Consider the following 13,637-nt stretch of genomic DNA (forward strand, 5'->3'; position numbering starts at 1 on the left):
AAATAAATGCTATTACATTTCTAAAAATTTTAAAGCTAGAGCTTGGAATATTTCCCTACAGCATATTCATTATATTTTGTTATTACCTATATATTTATGTAGTATTTGTAGTCTCTTGGTTGTCTGGGGCAAGGAAGTAAATATCCCCACAGGCCCATTGCCCTGACCCATGACAAGAGAGGCAACTTGTAGGAGATTGCAACCTCTGCATAGGATCCCACTGGATTCCTAGATCAGGAGTTGGCAAGAAGTCCCCACCAAGTTGCCTGCCAAACATGCTATGTCACTGCCAGTTTGAGTCTGGGACAACCACTGCTCATTTCTCCCCAAGTCACGAGGCTATGTCCTGATGATTCCCAACCCTGCTGCCAAGAGCTTCCCCCATCAGAGCTGATGCCCCCTTTCTTTCTCCCCTCTTCCACCTACATAATTGGCCATCCAGATGGAGGGTGGCAGCTGTGGGGAGGAAATGATTAGACAGGGCCTTGGGGCATCAGGAGGTGGGAAAAGGCTTCCGAGAATGCACCATAGAGAGCAGGGGACAGCAGGAGGTTTGAGTGAGCCAGGGCTGTAAAACTCCAGCACATGCTCCATTGTCCAATCAGCTTTCACTTACAACACACAAAGATAAAATTACAGAAGTTTTAATTAAATTTTGATTTTTAAATTTCACCTTAATTGAAATTTTAAATTAAAAATCAAGATGGCATCAAACCTGATGCACGGCCTAAGCATGGGTCCCTGTGAGGGCACGAGTTGCATGCCCAAGAAGCTGACCTTCTACAATATATTTATGTAGATACATATTTATATATTTATTTCATGTCAATACTAGAGAAATCATAACTAAAATATTTATCATCAGAGTTCTTTTAATTTAGTAAAATAAAATGACTCAAAGACTGGCCAAACTGATGTTTCTATTAGTAGTATCAATGGTATTCTTGTAATTTTATTCTGATTAATCAGTTTATTTGTTTCAAGGAAAATAAATATAACTGGGCATATTAAGCACTCTAGGAAATAGTTCTCCATCACAATGTAACCCCACAATTGTTTACTCTGAGGCACTTAGTAAGTAAATATTTACTTAAGGTGCAACAGTAACATATCGGTCACATGCAATCATATGTTTTAACCTAGTAAAGAAGGAGCAGACTTATTGCAGGCTTGAAAGTGCACATAACTATGCCACAACTTGTACTAAGTGCCTCGGAGTATACTGAGTGTTCTTTATGTGAATAATAATAATTAGAAAGTTACCGTGAGATACTACATGTAAAATACTTACATTAAGATCTGGAGAATATAAATGAGTATTTCTTAAAATCTCACCTCTCCCATTTCTTGTCTCAGTTGTTCAAATTCCTGTTTTTCCATCTCTAGCTTATGCTTCCTTTCCTCCTCTGTTCGTCGTTTTTCTTCTTCCATTTTTTGTTTTAATAATTCCTCAAAATTAATTTCCAGTTTCCCCGGTGTAAGAGATTCTTGAGAAATTGTTTTATACATCTCTGGGAAGTCATCATCTACTACCTATTTAAAATAATTCTTTCAGTATTTTTTGCCAAAATTACATAAACTAAAAAGAGATTTTTTTTTTTTTTTTTTTTTTGTAGAAGCTGTGATTACTTGAGTAGAAAGGTTTCACTCTGAAGTAGATATCTGGAGACCCAAATCTTCAAAAGAATAGAACAATAAACAAAGGGGAGATTACTAGGAAATTCAAGACTAAGGAATTTTGTGGTTAGAGAGGAAATGGTGACCATCTGTTCTCCACTCCAATAAACACAAAGAAATCCTCTGAATTTGTATAATGAGTAATTTGAATTAGGTATTAATATTTGAACCTGAGAGCACTTTTAATTGAATTAAAATGAATTTCCATTCTGGTAATTAAAATAGAGCATTTCCGTTAAATCGTGGTTTTGTCTGAATGAATTAGATAACCCATCATGATTCCTTCATAATCAGGTAAACATCACTCTTAGTGCTGTAATTTTTTTTTTCACTAACTTACTTACTGTCTGGCTAATTAAATAATAACAGTTAATACTTACTTAGAGCTGCCATGTAAAATCTAAGCACTTTACATATATTGACTTATCCAGTCCTGTAACCCTATGAAGTAGATATTAACATCCCTCATTTTATAGATGAGAAACTGAGCCACTGAAAAGTACTTTTCCAAAGTCAACACAAATATTAAGTGGCAAAGGTGGGATTCAAAACTTCGAAAGTCTAATAAAATTATAAATAGTGATTTAGACTACCTTTTTGTAATTTCATGAATTACATGTCTAATTGCCATTAAGTTGTGACCTTGGGCAAGTTACCCAGCCTCTGTGAGTTTCCCTATCTGTGACAACTTTCATATAATTGTCATGAGAATCAAAGTTTGGAAACACTTAGCAGTGTGCCTGATACCCAATGGGAAGCTCCCAATGGCAGTTTTATTATTACATTATAATTCCCTGTAATAAAGGCAATCCCTAAATTACAAATACTTTTAAATCCCTGATTTGTAGTACATGATACATTTTACCATGAAAACCAGTTACCCAATTCGGTTTTTCTGTCCCCTGAAAGTAGATACATAAACCTCTGGCTTGAATTATGACCCTATGGCTAAAGGAGACATAGGGGAATAAGAAGGCAAAGGGTGGTTATTTGTTCCCAGTTTTATATATGATAGGCTTTACCAGAGAGTAAGTTCACCTCAGGAACAATGTTTATACGGTCTTACAATCCAAAGGCTGCCAAAAATTTGTATTAATACATGAGTTAACTGAGCTGTAATACAAAATTAAAATGTGTTCCTTCCCTGCACTTTTTCTGTTAGTGAATCATGGCAGTTTCAGCTTAAACATCTGCTCCTGGGACTACCTCTCCTTATCTTCACAGCTACTGCTTGTCTATAACTTATGAACCTGCTTATTCTTCAAAATTTAAGTATAATTAAACTTCACCATTTTTATAGAGTTTCTGTGTAGAAATCATTTGTGAATCAAGGATTACCTAGTAATACACATAAGATAGTTTTAGGGGGCACTTAAAACTTCTGGCTGGCTCTGTCCGAAGAGCATGCAACTCTTGATCTTGGGCTTGTCAGTTCAAGCCCCACGTCAAGGGTAGAGTTTACTTAGCAAGTAAATAAGTCAGTTGTTTTTCAGAGACAGTTTTAATACATGCCACAAACATTAATTAGGAAATCTGTTATGCTAGAATGCTTTGTGCCATGTGCCTGACAGTCTCAGCCTCATGAGTGAGAACGACGGTTTGTAGGCAACATTACAGTGTGAGTGCTACGCCACAACAGTTATGAAATGCTATAGGAACTTGTGTTCCAACTGGTTTGGAACTCGTGTTCTCAGGAAAGGCTTCCCAGAGGAAACAGAATATATGAATAGGAGACAGCAGAGCATAGGGAAAGGAAAGAGGGGCATGTTTCATTCAGCATTTATGAAAGTTCAGAGATAGACGAGAGCCCAGTATTTTAAAGAAATTGGGAGAAAGTATGTCTGGAACAAAGATGGCAAATTAATGAAGAATTAAGAAATTAAACTAGAAAAATCTACAAGGGCAATATTACAAAGAAATTTGTTGGGGCGCCTGGACGCCTCAGTCAGTTAAGTGTCTGCCTTAGGCTCAGGTCATGATCCCAGGGATCAAGCCCCACATCGGGCTCCCTGCTCAGGAGAAAGAATGGATTATAGGCAAGAAAGCAAGTTAAATAGGAGCTGGTCTGAGACTAGGGATAACTGTGACCTGGCAACGAAGGAATATCAATGGCAGTGGAAATGAGGGAAAAACTGATCAATTTTTAGAATGATTTGAAGGTAGAATGGATGAGACTTAGTGAATGATTGGATGTGAGGCATGAATGAGAAGATGGAAGTGTTTAAGGCCCCCAACTTTCTTTCTTAAGATTTATTTATTTATCTATTTATTTGACAGAGGGATAGAGAGTGACAGACAGCACAAGCAGGGGGATTAGGACGTAAAGGGAGATGGAGAAGCAGGCTCCCCGCTGAGCAGAGAGCCTGACGGGTTCCATCTCAGTACCCCAGGATCATGCCCCAAGCTGAAGGCAGATGCTTAACCAACTCAGCCACCCAGGTGCACCATAAAGCTCCCAACTTTCTGATTTGAGTATCTGGATGAGCCCCATAAACATGTGGATATATGTGCCTGAAGGCCCCCCAGACAGAAGAAGAAAACCAGGTCATAATATCAATGAAGCCAATTAAAATGTTTCAAGAAGAGGGGGAGGGCCTGGCTGGCTCAATCGGTAGAGCCTGCAACTCTAGATCTTCCGGTTGTGATTTCAAAGCCCATGCTGGGAGTAGAGCCTACTTAAACTGTCTCAAGAAGGGGATGCAGCATTTACAGGTCCACTTGCTTAAAAGTAGTTTGTGAGATAATTGTACATTTTACAGACATTAAAATGGTATAAGTCATTTAACTCTGTGATGGAATTAAGTTTGGTAGCAGGGATGCCTGGGTGGCTCAATGGTTAAGTGTCCACCTTCGGCCCAGGGACTCAGGATCGAGTCCCACATCAGGCTCCTTGCATGGAGCCTGCTTCTCTCTCTGCCTCTCTCTGTGTCTCTCATGAATAAATAAATAAAATCTTCAAAATCAGTTTGGTAGCAATATCCAGAAGTGATGGGTGAGCACTTTAGAGAGTTAAATAATTGTGATTAAATGGCTTTGGTCATTTAATATGTACTAGATGGGATAGAAAGTGAAATGAAAGAAAGAAAAGCAGGAGGGAGGAAGGAAGGGAGGGAAGGAGAAAACGTGGGAAAGAAAAGAAGAATGGAGAAAATGGAAGGAAAGGTGGAGTAGGAAACTCCCTGCTTAGATACTTCTGGAAAACATGCCTTCCCAGAGAAGGAAGACAATATTCAATCCTCCATGCCAGGCATAGCAACTTAATCAGATTCTTCCCAACATTACACTGAAGCAAACACCTTTAACTGACTGGTGTTAATGCCACAGGAGACTTAAAAGCTTATTTGCTATCTCCACCTTTGACAGATTCTAGAAATAATATTCTCCAAAGTTTAATTATTTTTAACATATTCTATTTTTTATTTTATTTTTTTGATTAAAAAAAACCTTTTTATTGAGATTTATTTGAGAGAGAGTGTGGGTGAGTACAGGGAGAAGGGAAAGAGGCAGAGGGAGAGAGTTTCAAGCAGACTCTGTACCGAGTGTGGAGCCTGACATGGGGATTGATTTCAAGACCCCAAGATCACGACCTGAACTAAAAAGCAAGAGTTGGACACTTAACCAACTGCGCCATCCAGGCATCTCAAATTTAAAAAAATTTTAAAAGTAATCGCTACACCCAACATGGGACTAGAACTCACAACTCCAAGAGTTGTGTACTCTACTGACTGAACCAGCCAGGTGCCCCTTCTTCACATACTCTTAGAAAAGCTGAATCTTAAGTGAACTGGCATCCTCCAGTTACCCTCTATCTTACCATGCTTCTCCTTGCTTCAGCAAATGCCTTCTTTTCTTCTTCTATTCTCCTCCTGGCTTCCTCTTCTGCTTTCCTTTTTTCATCTTCTCTCCTTTGTCTTTCTATTTCTTCAAAACTGAGTTTGAGTTTACCAGGGCGATATCCTTTTAAAATTTTTTCTGTGTCTTGGTTTTCCTCCTCTTCATTTACCTAACCAAGAAACAGGTCATTACTAAAAATTGAGATTCATCAATGAATCTCAATTGATTGATTGGTAATTCAAAAGAGACACAGAATCAGCCATCTCATACATACATATTCCCTTCCTTTATCATGTCTTATATGGTAAAATGTTCAAATTTGGAAAATTCCTGAATATGTACTCAAGTGAATAAAATTCCCAGGAAAGTTTTTATTTTTACTGTATTTTAAAGATTTTATTTGAGAGTGAGCAAGCACAAGCAGGGGGGAGGAGCAGAGGGAGAGGGAGAAGCAGACTCCCCGAGGTGGGACTCAGTCCCAGGATTCTGGGATCATGACCCCTGCCCAAAGGTAGCCTCTTAACTGACTGAATCACCCAAGCACTTGAAAGTCAAATTTTTATTTTTTTTTAAGATTTTATTTATTTATTCATGACAGAGGGAGAGAGAGGCAGAGACACAGGCAGAGCAAGAAGCAGGCTCCACACAGGGAGCCCGATGCGGGACTCGATCCTGGGTCTCCAGGATCCGGCCCTGGGCTGAAGGCAGCGCTAAACCGCTGAGCCACCTGGGCTGCCCAGAGAGTCAAATTTTTATTTTTATTTTTTTAAACTTTATTTATTTATTCATAGAGATACAGAGAGAGAGAGAGAGGCAGAGACATAGGCAGAGGGAGAAGCAGGCTCCATGCAGAGAGCCTGACGTGGGACTCGATCCAGGGTCTCCAGGATCACGCCCTGGGCTGCAGGCGGCGCTAAACCACTGAGCCACCGGGGCTACCCAAGTCAAATTTTTAAATAGATAAATGGAGTGTTTGAAAAAATTTAAGATGTAATTTAAAAGTTCTATTAAATATCAACTCTCCCAGAACATAAAACATGTATGTGTATACTTACTATGGTTCAAGTATACCTATACAGAATCTCTTTTATAGTAAAAGTTCTCCTTTTGTAATTTTCATGGATTTTTTATTTTTACTATGAACTATGGTACTTTTCTCTATACTAATCAGATAAAGGATTATCCAGAACTATTTTTTTATAAAATTCAAATTATGTTTATAATTTAAATTATATTTTATTATTTATTGAAGTTTATGATTTGATTAATGATTCTATTTCTTTTCACTAAATTGACTACCACTGATAGCTAAAATGTGTACATATTATGCAATTATAATTACCCAAGGGTAATAACATTTTGAAACAAATGTCTAGAGAATTTAACTTTTATAGATAATGAAAGTTGATCAAGAAATTGCATAACTTTGGGACGCCTGGGTGGCTCAAGGGTTGAGCATCTGCCTTCGGCTCAGGGTGTGATCCCGGGGTCCTGGGATGAAGTCCGGCAATGGCCTCCCCGCAGGGAGCCTGCTTCTCCCTCTGCCTATGTCTCTGCCTCTCTCTGTGTCTCTCATGAGTAAATAAAATCTTTAAAAATTTTTCTTAAATTTAAAATCATAGATATTCCATTGAAATTTCTGAAATTTTTATTTTATTTTTAAAGAATTAATTTGACAGAAAGAGAGGGTCCCAGCAGGGGAGCAGCACGCAGAGGGAGAAGGAAAAGCAGACTCTGTGCTGAGCAGGGAGCCTGATGCAGGGCTTGATCCCAGGACCCTGGATTCACTACCTGAACTGAAGGCAGACACTTAACCAACTGAGCCACCCAAGTGCCCCCAAATTCTTCAAATTTTTATAATGAGATTTGAAATGAGTATTTTAATATTTCAACTTTATTTTTTATCAATATAGTTATTAATATAATAATGGTTAACATTTTTAAAAAAGATTTTATTTATTTATTCATGAGAGACACAGAGAGAGAGGCAGAGACACAGGCAGAGGGAGAAGCAGGCTCCACACAGGGAGCCCAATGCGGGCCTCGATCCCGGGATGTCCTGGATCACACCCTGGGCTAAAGACAGACGCCAAAAAGGCTGAGCCACCCAGGGATCCCAATAGTTAACATTTTTAAAAGATTTTTACTTATTTATTTGAGAGAGAGTGAGAATAAGAGAGATCACAGAGTTCGAGGAAGAAGCAGACTCACCACTGAGCAGGGAGCTGAGATGCAGGACTCGACCCTAGGACCTTGAGATCACAACCCGAGCCAAAAGCAGACACTCAACGGACTGAGCCACCCAGGTGCCCCAATAATAGTTAACATTTTATAGATGCCAATAATAGTTAACATTTTACATGCCAGACATTACTTTATCTGCATTCTGTATTGACCCACTTAAACAATTTAAGAAGTAGTCACAATTATTTTCACCATTTTACATATAAGGAAAGTAAGACATAGAGCGGTTAAAAAGCTTGTCTCTGGTTACAGTTGATAAATAGTAGATATGTGAATCCACGCAGTATGGTCCTAGAAGCCATGCTTTTAAAAAAAAAATTAAGGTTTTATTTATTTGACAGAGCAAACAAGCAAGGGGAGCAGCAGAGGGAAAGGGAGGAGCAGACTCCCTGCTAAGCAGGGAGCCCAATATGGGCTCAATCCCAGGACCCTGGGACCATGACCTGAGCCAAAGGCAGACACCGAGTGAGCCACTCAGGCACCTCCAGAAGCCATACAGCCATATTCTTAACCACTACACTCTATACCCAAGTATACACACACATACACACACACACACACACACACACACACCTACATACCTTATATGACAAACTGCATATTCCATAGTAAACTTATTTTGACATGTTCAAATATTTGAAAAACTGGACTAAGTGTACACATGATTAAACTTGAAAGTGTGTGTGTGCTGTACCCTGTCATTAAATATGCTGCAGGCTGAACTAACAGATAAAGAGAAAGTAGGTTCATGGACTAATTATTTTACATATTTACAATAATTTATAACATGAAAATAAAAATTTAAAACATATTAGGTAAAATATCCCATAAAGGAAAACTAGAAAATAATACAGATGGATTTTATATATGAAATATGTACAGTTTCAAAATCAGATCTTTTTATATAGACAATCTCCTTGAATTTATAGGATTGAATTTTATCTAAAGCTAGCTTCCTTCCCTAATATTAAATGTTTTACATATAACATTTATATAATTTATATGTAAAATATAATTTATAGGTTATATATCATTATGTGTTATATATATTATAGGGGTGCCTGGCTGGCTCAGTTGGTGGAGCATGCAACTCCTGATTCCAGGGTTGTGGGTTGAAGCCCCACATTGAGTATAGAGATTACTTAAAAATAAAATCTTTATATATATAATATAATATAAAAACATATAATATATAAATATATATCTAAACATATGTATATGTTTGTTTTACCATCTGCCGCCTTGCTTCTTCGAAAGCACGCTTCTCTTCTTCTAAACGTTGTCTTGCTTCCTCTTCAGCCTGCCTCCTTCGGTTTTCTTGTCTTTGTCTTTCCAGTTCTTCAAAAGTTAGTTTCAATTTTCCAGGAGAAAGTGATTCTTTTTTTGTCTCGCTTTCTAGTTCATCATCCTAAAAAACATTGTGAAAACCCATCTGTTAATCATAAAAGGAAATGCTAACTTAACTGCTTTGATTTGTTCCTAAAAAAAAAAAAAAATTACCATGACCAATGAAAGACATTTTGCTTCCTTGAGAGATCGACGTTGTTCTTCATATCTTATTCTTTTATCTTCTTCATACTTGACCCTTTCTTTTTCTTCTCGTTCTTTCTCTAGATCCTCAAAATTCTTTTTTATCTTTCCAGAAGCTTTGTATGATTTGACAGGTACCACTGTTACAAGTAGTGAATCGTCTCCTTCCTAATTTATAAAATAGATAATTAGCATATTTCTTCCTGACGAAAATTTAGGTTTCACGGGACTTTACCTCCATTATTGGTGAATTTCATTACACTGCCATGAATGTTATGAAAAACAAAAATTTATATCTCTTACAGACTTCAATAGTTCTTTCAACAATTACAGATTCAATAGTTCTTTCTCTGAATTCACTGTACATGGAGTTAATCTTACTGAAATCCATTGCTGACAAGGTTCAAGGAACAGCTTCTTTCCTAGAAGGTGATGTTAATACAGCTGTTTGGATAAAACCACGTGACATTATCTGAATTTAGCTGTCCATGCACTAATTTCACAAAAGGTGATGTGCATGTGAGTGTACTCTAAATCAATTTGATGGTGGATAGATTCAGTTCACAAAAAGTCTCTCCATAGGACTTTTTTCTCTCTGCAAGTTTTTAAATACTAAACAAAACTATTATTTAGTGAGGAAACCAAACAGTATTTCCAAGTTGTTTATAAAACACTCATTGACAAAACTCACTGGCATTTGGTCCTAATAAAAGATTCCTAAATTTGTTTTTAAAGTTCATTTTAATTAGTTCTATTATGTAATCTATTGTTACCTCTGAACTTTTTTCAAAAATAAAGTGAGTTATAATATGTAACACATGCCCTTAAAATAAAATTGCTTCCAATTTATGTGGCTGTAGTTTTAGGCACACCATCAAATTGACTGATGTTTTAACTTTCTGTTAGATAAAAAGGGATTAACTGAAATTTTTGTGGTTGTTGAACATTCCTTCATGGTTCTAGATACTGTACTTCCTGCGAGTATGTGATAATCAAAACAAACTATCAGGAACTCTGGGGAAAGAAGATGACAAATGATGGGGAAAAAACTTGCTTTTTAAAAAATGTTAGCTTTCGACAATCTCGACTATTAATAACAGTTCAAGAAACACAGTCTTGGCAGACTAGCTCAAACTGAGACTTGTGTCTCTAACCATGAAAGCAAAAACATACATTTTTCCTTCTTTCCATACTTTTAAGACACTAAGATATAGTGTTTGAAAGTGCAAAAGTATGATCTTGCTTTGCAAAATACTTTTGTCCTTTTTGTTGTTGTTGCTATAATTATAGTAAAAATAAAAATGCTTTTAATTTTTTAATTAAATGATTATTTGTGAATCAGATAGTTTTAGGTGAATGTTTCATTAAAGGAAATGTCCATTTACCTCTGATGCTGTTTCAGTTCCCGTATTGCTTATGTCCTCAATCTATTGAATGAGAATTTCATATCATTACATTACATTGAATTTCTGTTTTTTGCTTTTAAACATACAATTGAGAAGTAATTTACTTGTGACTTATGGTAAAATTTTCAAATTTATAATTTTTGAAATAGTTTTATGTTCCTCCAAATTGGCCTATTAGGTCCTTTTAAGTGGAGATTAAGCCTTATATTAGTTTTTGTATTTTGACATCAAGATCAATATCTAGGGAATAACATATTAAATTAAAATAAAGCCTACCTTTATAATTCTGGAATTTGAATAATGGACCAAACTCTTTTAACCTGCTATAAGTTTACAAGCAGCAATTATTAATTAAATTAGCAATTTAAACTGAGATACAGAAACATTTCTCCAGTCTGTCTTTGCCCCAGCCAAAGTAAAACCTATCATTAGTAATCCAATAATCATGGCTATATCTTAAAATATAAATACATGGCAAAAAATAACTGACACAATCACACAGTGCAGTGCACTAGCTTTCGCATGGCTAGTTTAGAAGGGAAAAGAATTCTGGTAGGTATAATTGTTTATATTTTGACCACGTCTAGGAAGGAAGGTCCCTCATTCAATAGAAGGGGGTCTCAACTTGGACATTATTCATAAGAAGCACCATCAGGACAGCTTGAGGGCCAGGCTTTTACATGTACCAAACAGAAAGGAGAAGAAGATAGGTGAGTTAAATAAGGCAATGTTTGAGATCTTAAGGAAAGGAAACAGAAGCAATGGGAAAATGGGAGAAAGTAAACATTCATACTGTTTCTTGTTTTAACACGATTTTTAACATCAGGGAAAGAGTCTGGATGTAGTCTGTTGCTTATGCAGTCTAAGGGAATTCTGTTGTACCTTGGCTCATAGTAGGAACTGGACTGGCTAAGTCCCTGTTCTTCATCATTCCACTTTCCTTTTCTATATTCTCTGTCACGGGAGAATTAATACATTTTATTAAGATACCAATTTTTTTGAAAAATAAATTATGAATGTGTAATTTTTTTTAAAATCTATTTTATGTTTTAACAATTATTATTAAGTTTTGTTCAGAATCATTTGTCTTGCATAATTATATATTACGCTAATTTGCTATGTAAATGGTGATGGTTTTATTGAGTGATGTATTATACTAAGAAAAAATTTAATCTATAATAAAACGATTAGAAAATTATTTTTCTTCAGAGGCACCTGGCTGGCTCTGTTGGAAGAGCACAAGACACTTGATCTTGGGGTTGTGAGTTCATGCCCCACACTGGATGTAGAGAATACTTTAATAAACTTAAAAAAAAAGTATTTCCCTTCAAAAGAATGCTAGGAATTCAACAAATCACATTTGTCTCTCAATAAAAAGTTCTAGGAGATATGGTGAGAAGCCAGACATTGAGAGTATAGGGAAGATAAATTTTAAATTTCTTAACCCCAAATTTCTTTCAGTTGCTGAAACCTTTTCAGATTTTTATTAGCTTTTGGTAAGATAGTAAATTATATTGGAATGGTTTTTGCTTTGTTGTTGTATGCTTTCTTCTTTGCTCATTTTAAGCCATTATCAAAACTTTAATAGAAGACATTTTTTTTTCCACCGGGTTCCAATAAACAAAAGAAAAGATAAATTTATCCAAGTGGCCATGGTGTCAGTATATTCACAGAGAACTGAGATATTCAATTTTGTTATAGTGTTAGCTCTCCAAAGCTACCACCGAAGAGCTACTTCCCAGCTACTTCTTTTGATTATGAAAAGGAAACTCTTGTTACTTCTTCTTCCCAAACCAACGTCCTTTTCTCCCCTTTATTTTCAACATCCCAGTCCCCTATCAATAAATTCTTTTTCTAAGTTGATAGATGTCAACCTTGCCCATCAAAGTATCCTCAAAGATAACCAGATTATACTAAATTAAGATTTTCCCTCAAATTCTATTGGTCTTTGATTCTAACATCCAATATACGAAGTATATCCATTTTTAATTCATCATAAAAGCCTAGAATCTGAGTTATCCTGACTCAAGAATTCCTTCTAAAGGATTCTCAAATATGGACTTGTACAGTGGATTTTTCAAATTAACCTTCTTTTTTCAAGCCCCAATGTGGGGCTTGAACTGACAACTCCAAGATCAAGAGTCACATGCTCCACCAACTGAGCCAGGCCCCCCAACATTAAGAATTTTTGATTACCTATGTCATACTTCTTAAATTCAAAGACAGATTCAACTTTATTTGACTTGAGCAGAAGATGTACTTAAATTTTAAAATCGGACTTTCCATATTTGTAAGATAAAACTACTATTAATAGTTTATTTTGCTCTACCTACATATTCCCAAATAACAAAAATTGTCACAGCACCCTGCCATGTAGTTTTCTGGAGTTACTATCATGAAAAAGAAGTGTTTCTTTTTTATGATACTTTATTTCCCTTAGTATCCCATGTCTTCATCATATTTAAATTCACCTCTTGAACACACACTGAGAAACCATTGCTTAAATATTCAGTTCTTGGGGTTGTAGTGGGTCTTAAAGTCTAGTTAGTCTAGTCAGTGCTTTTTGAAAGAGTATATAAGACTTAAAATAAGTAGGGGGTGCCTGAGTGGCTCAGTCAGTTAAGTGTCTGCCTTTGGCTCAGGTCATGATTCCAGGGTTCTGGGATCGAGCCCGGGATTGGGCTCCCTGCTCATCAAGGAGTCTGCTTGTCCCTCTGCCCCCACCCCTGCTTGTGCTCTCTCTCAAATAAATAAATATTTTTAAAAAGTAATTAAAAAATAAGAAAAAGACTTAAAAAATAAGTAGACTAACTCCATATACATACCCACTATTTGCTGTCAAATACCTTATATTTTAATCATATACTTTATTCTTATTACTTTATAATTTATATCATAAATGTAATTACGTATGTTGATATATTTTATATTTACAATATATAATCT

General features: G+C 36.2%; 1 protein-coding gene across 9 annotated transcripts in view; it reads right to left on the reverse strand.

The window, feature by feature from the left end:
• NEXN (nexilin F-actin binding protein) overlaps positions 1-13,637 on the reverse strand; it is a 52,053-nt gene that overhangs the window by 9,607 nt on the left and 28,809 nt on the right. For 7 of the 9 annotated variants that reach the window (XM_072754799.1, XM_072754790.1, XM_072754794.1 and 4 more), the window contains 5 exons: positions 10,671-10,712; positions 9,256-9,453; positions 8,987-9,163; positions 5,492-5,680; positions 1,336-1,533 (listed from right to left, as the gene is read on the reverse strand). In XM_072754799.1, coding sequence (XP_072610900.1) covers positions 1,336-1,533; positions 5,492-5,680; positions 8,987-9,163; positions 9,256-9,453; positions 10,671-10,712 — 804 coding nt within the window. The remainder of the gene's footprint in view (positions 1-1,335; positions 1,534-5,491; positions 5,681-8,986; positions 9,164-9,255; positions 9,454-10,670; positions 10,713-13,637) is intronic. The other 2 variants (XM_072754792.1, XM_072754796.1) reach the window with 1 other exon arrangement.

Source organism: Vulpes vulpes, chromosome 3, assembly GCF_048418805.1.
Source record: "Vulpes vulpes isolate BD-2025 chromosome 3, VulVul3, whole genome shotgun sequence".
Taxonomy (NCBI): Eukaryota; Metazoa; Chordata; class Mammalia; order Carnivora; family Canidae; genus Vulpes; species Vulpes vulpes.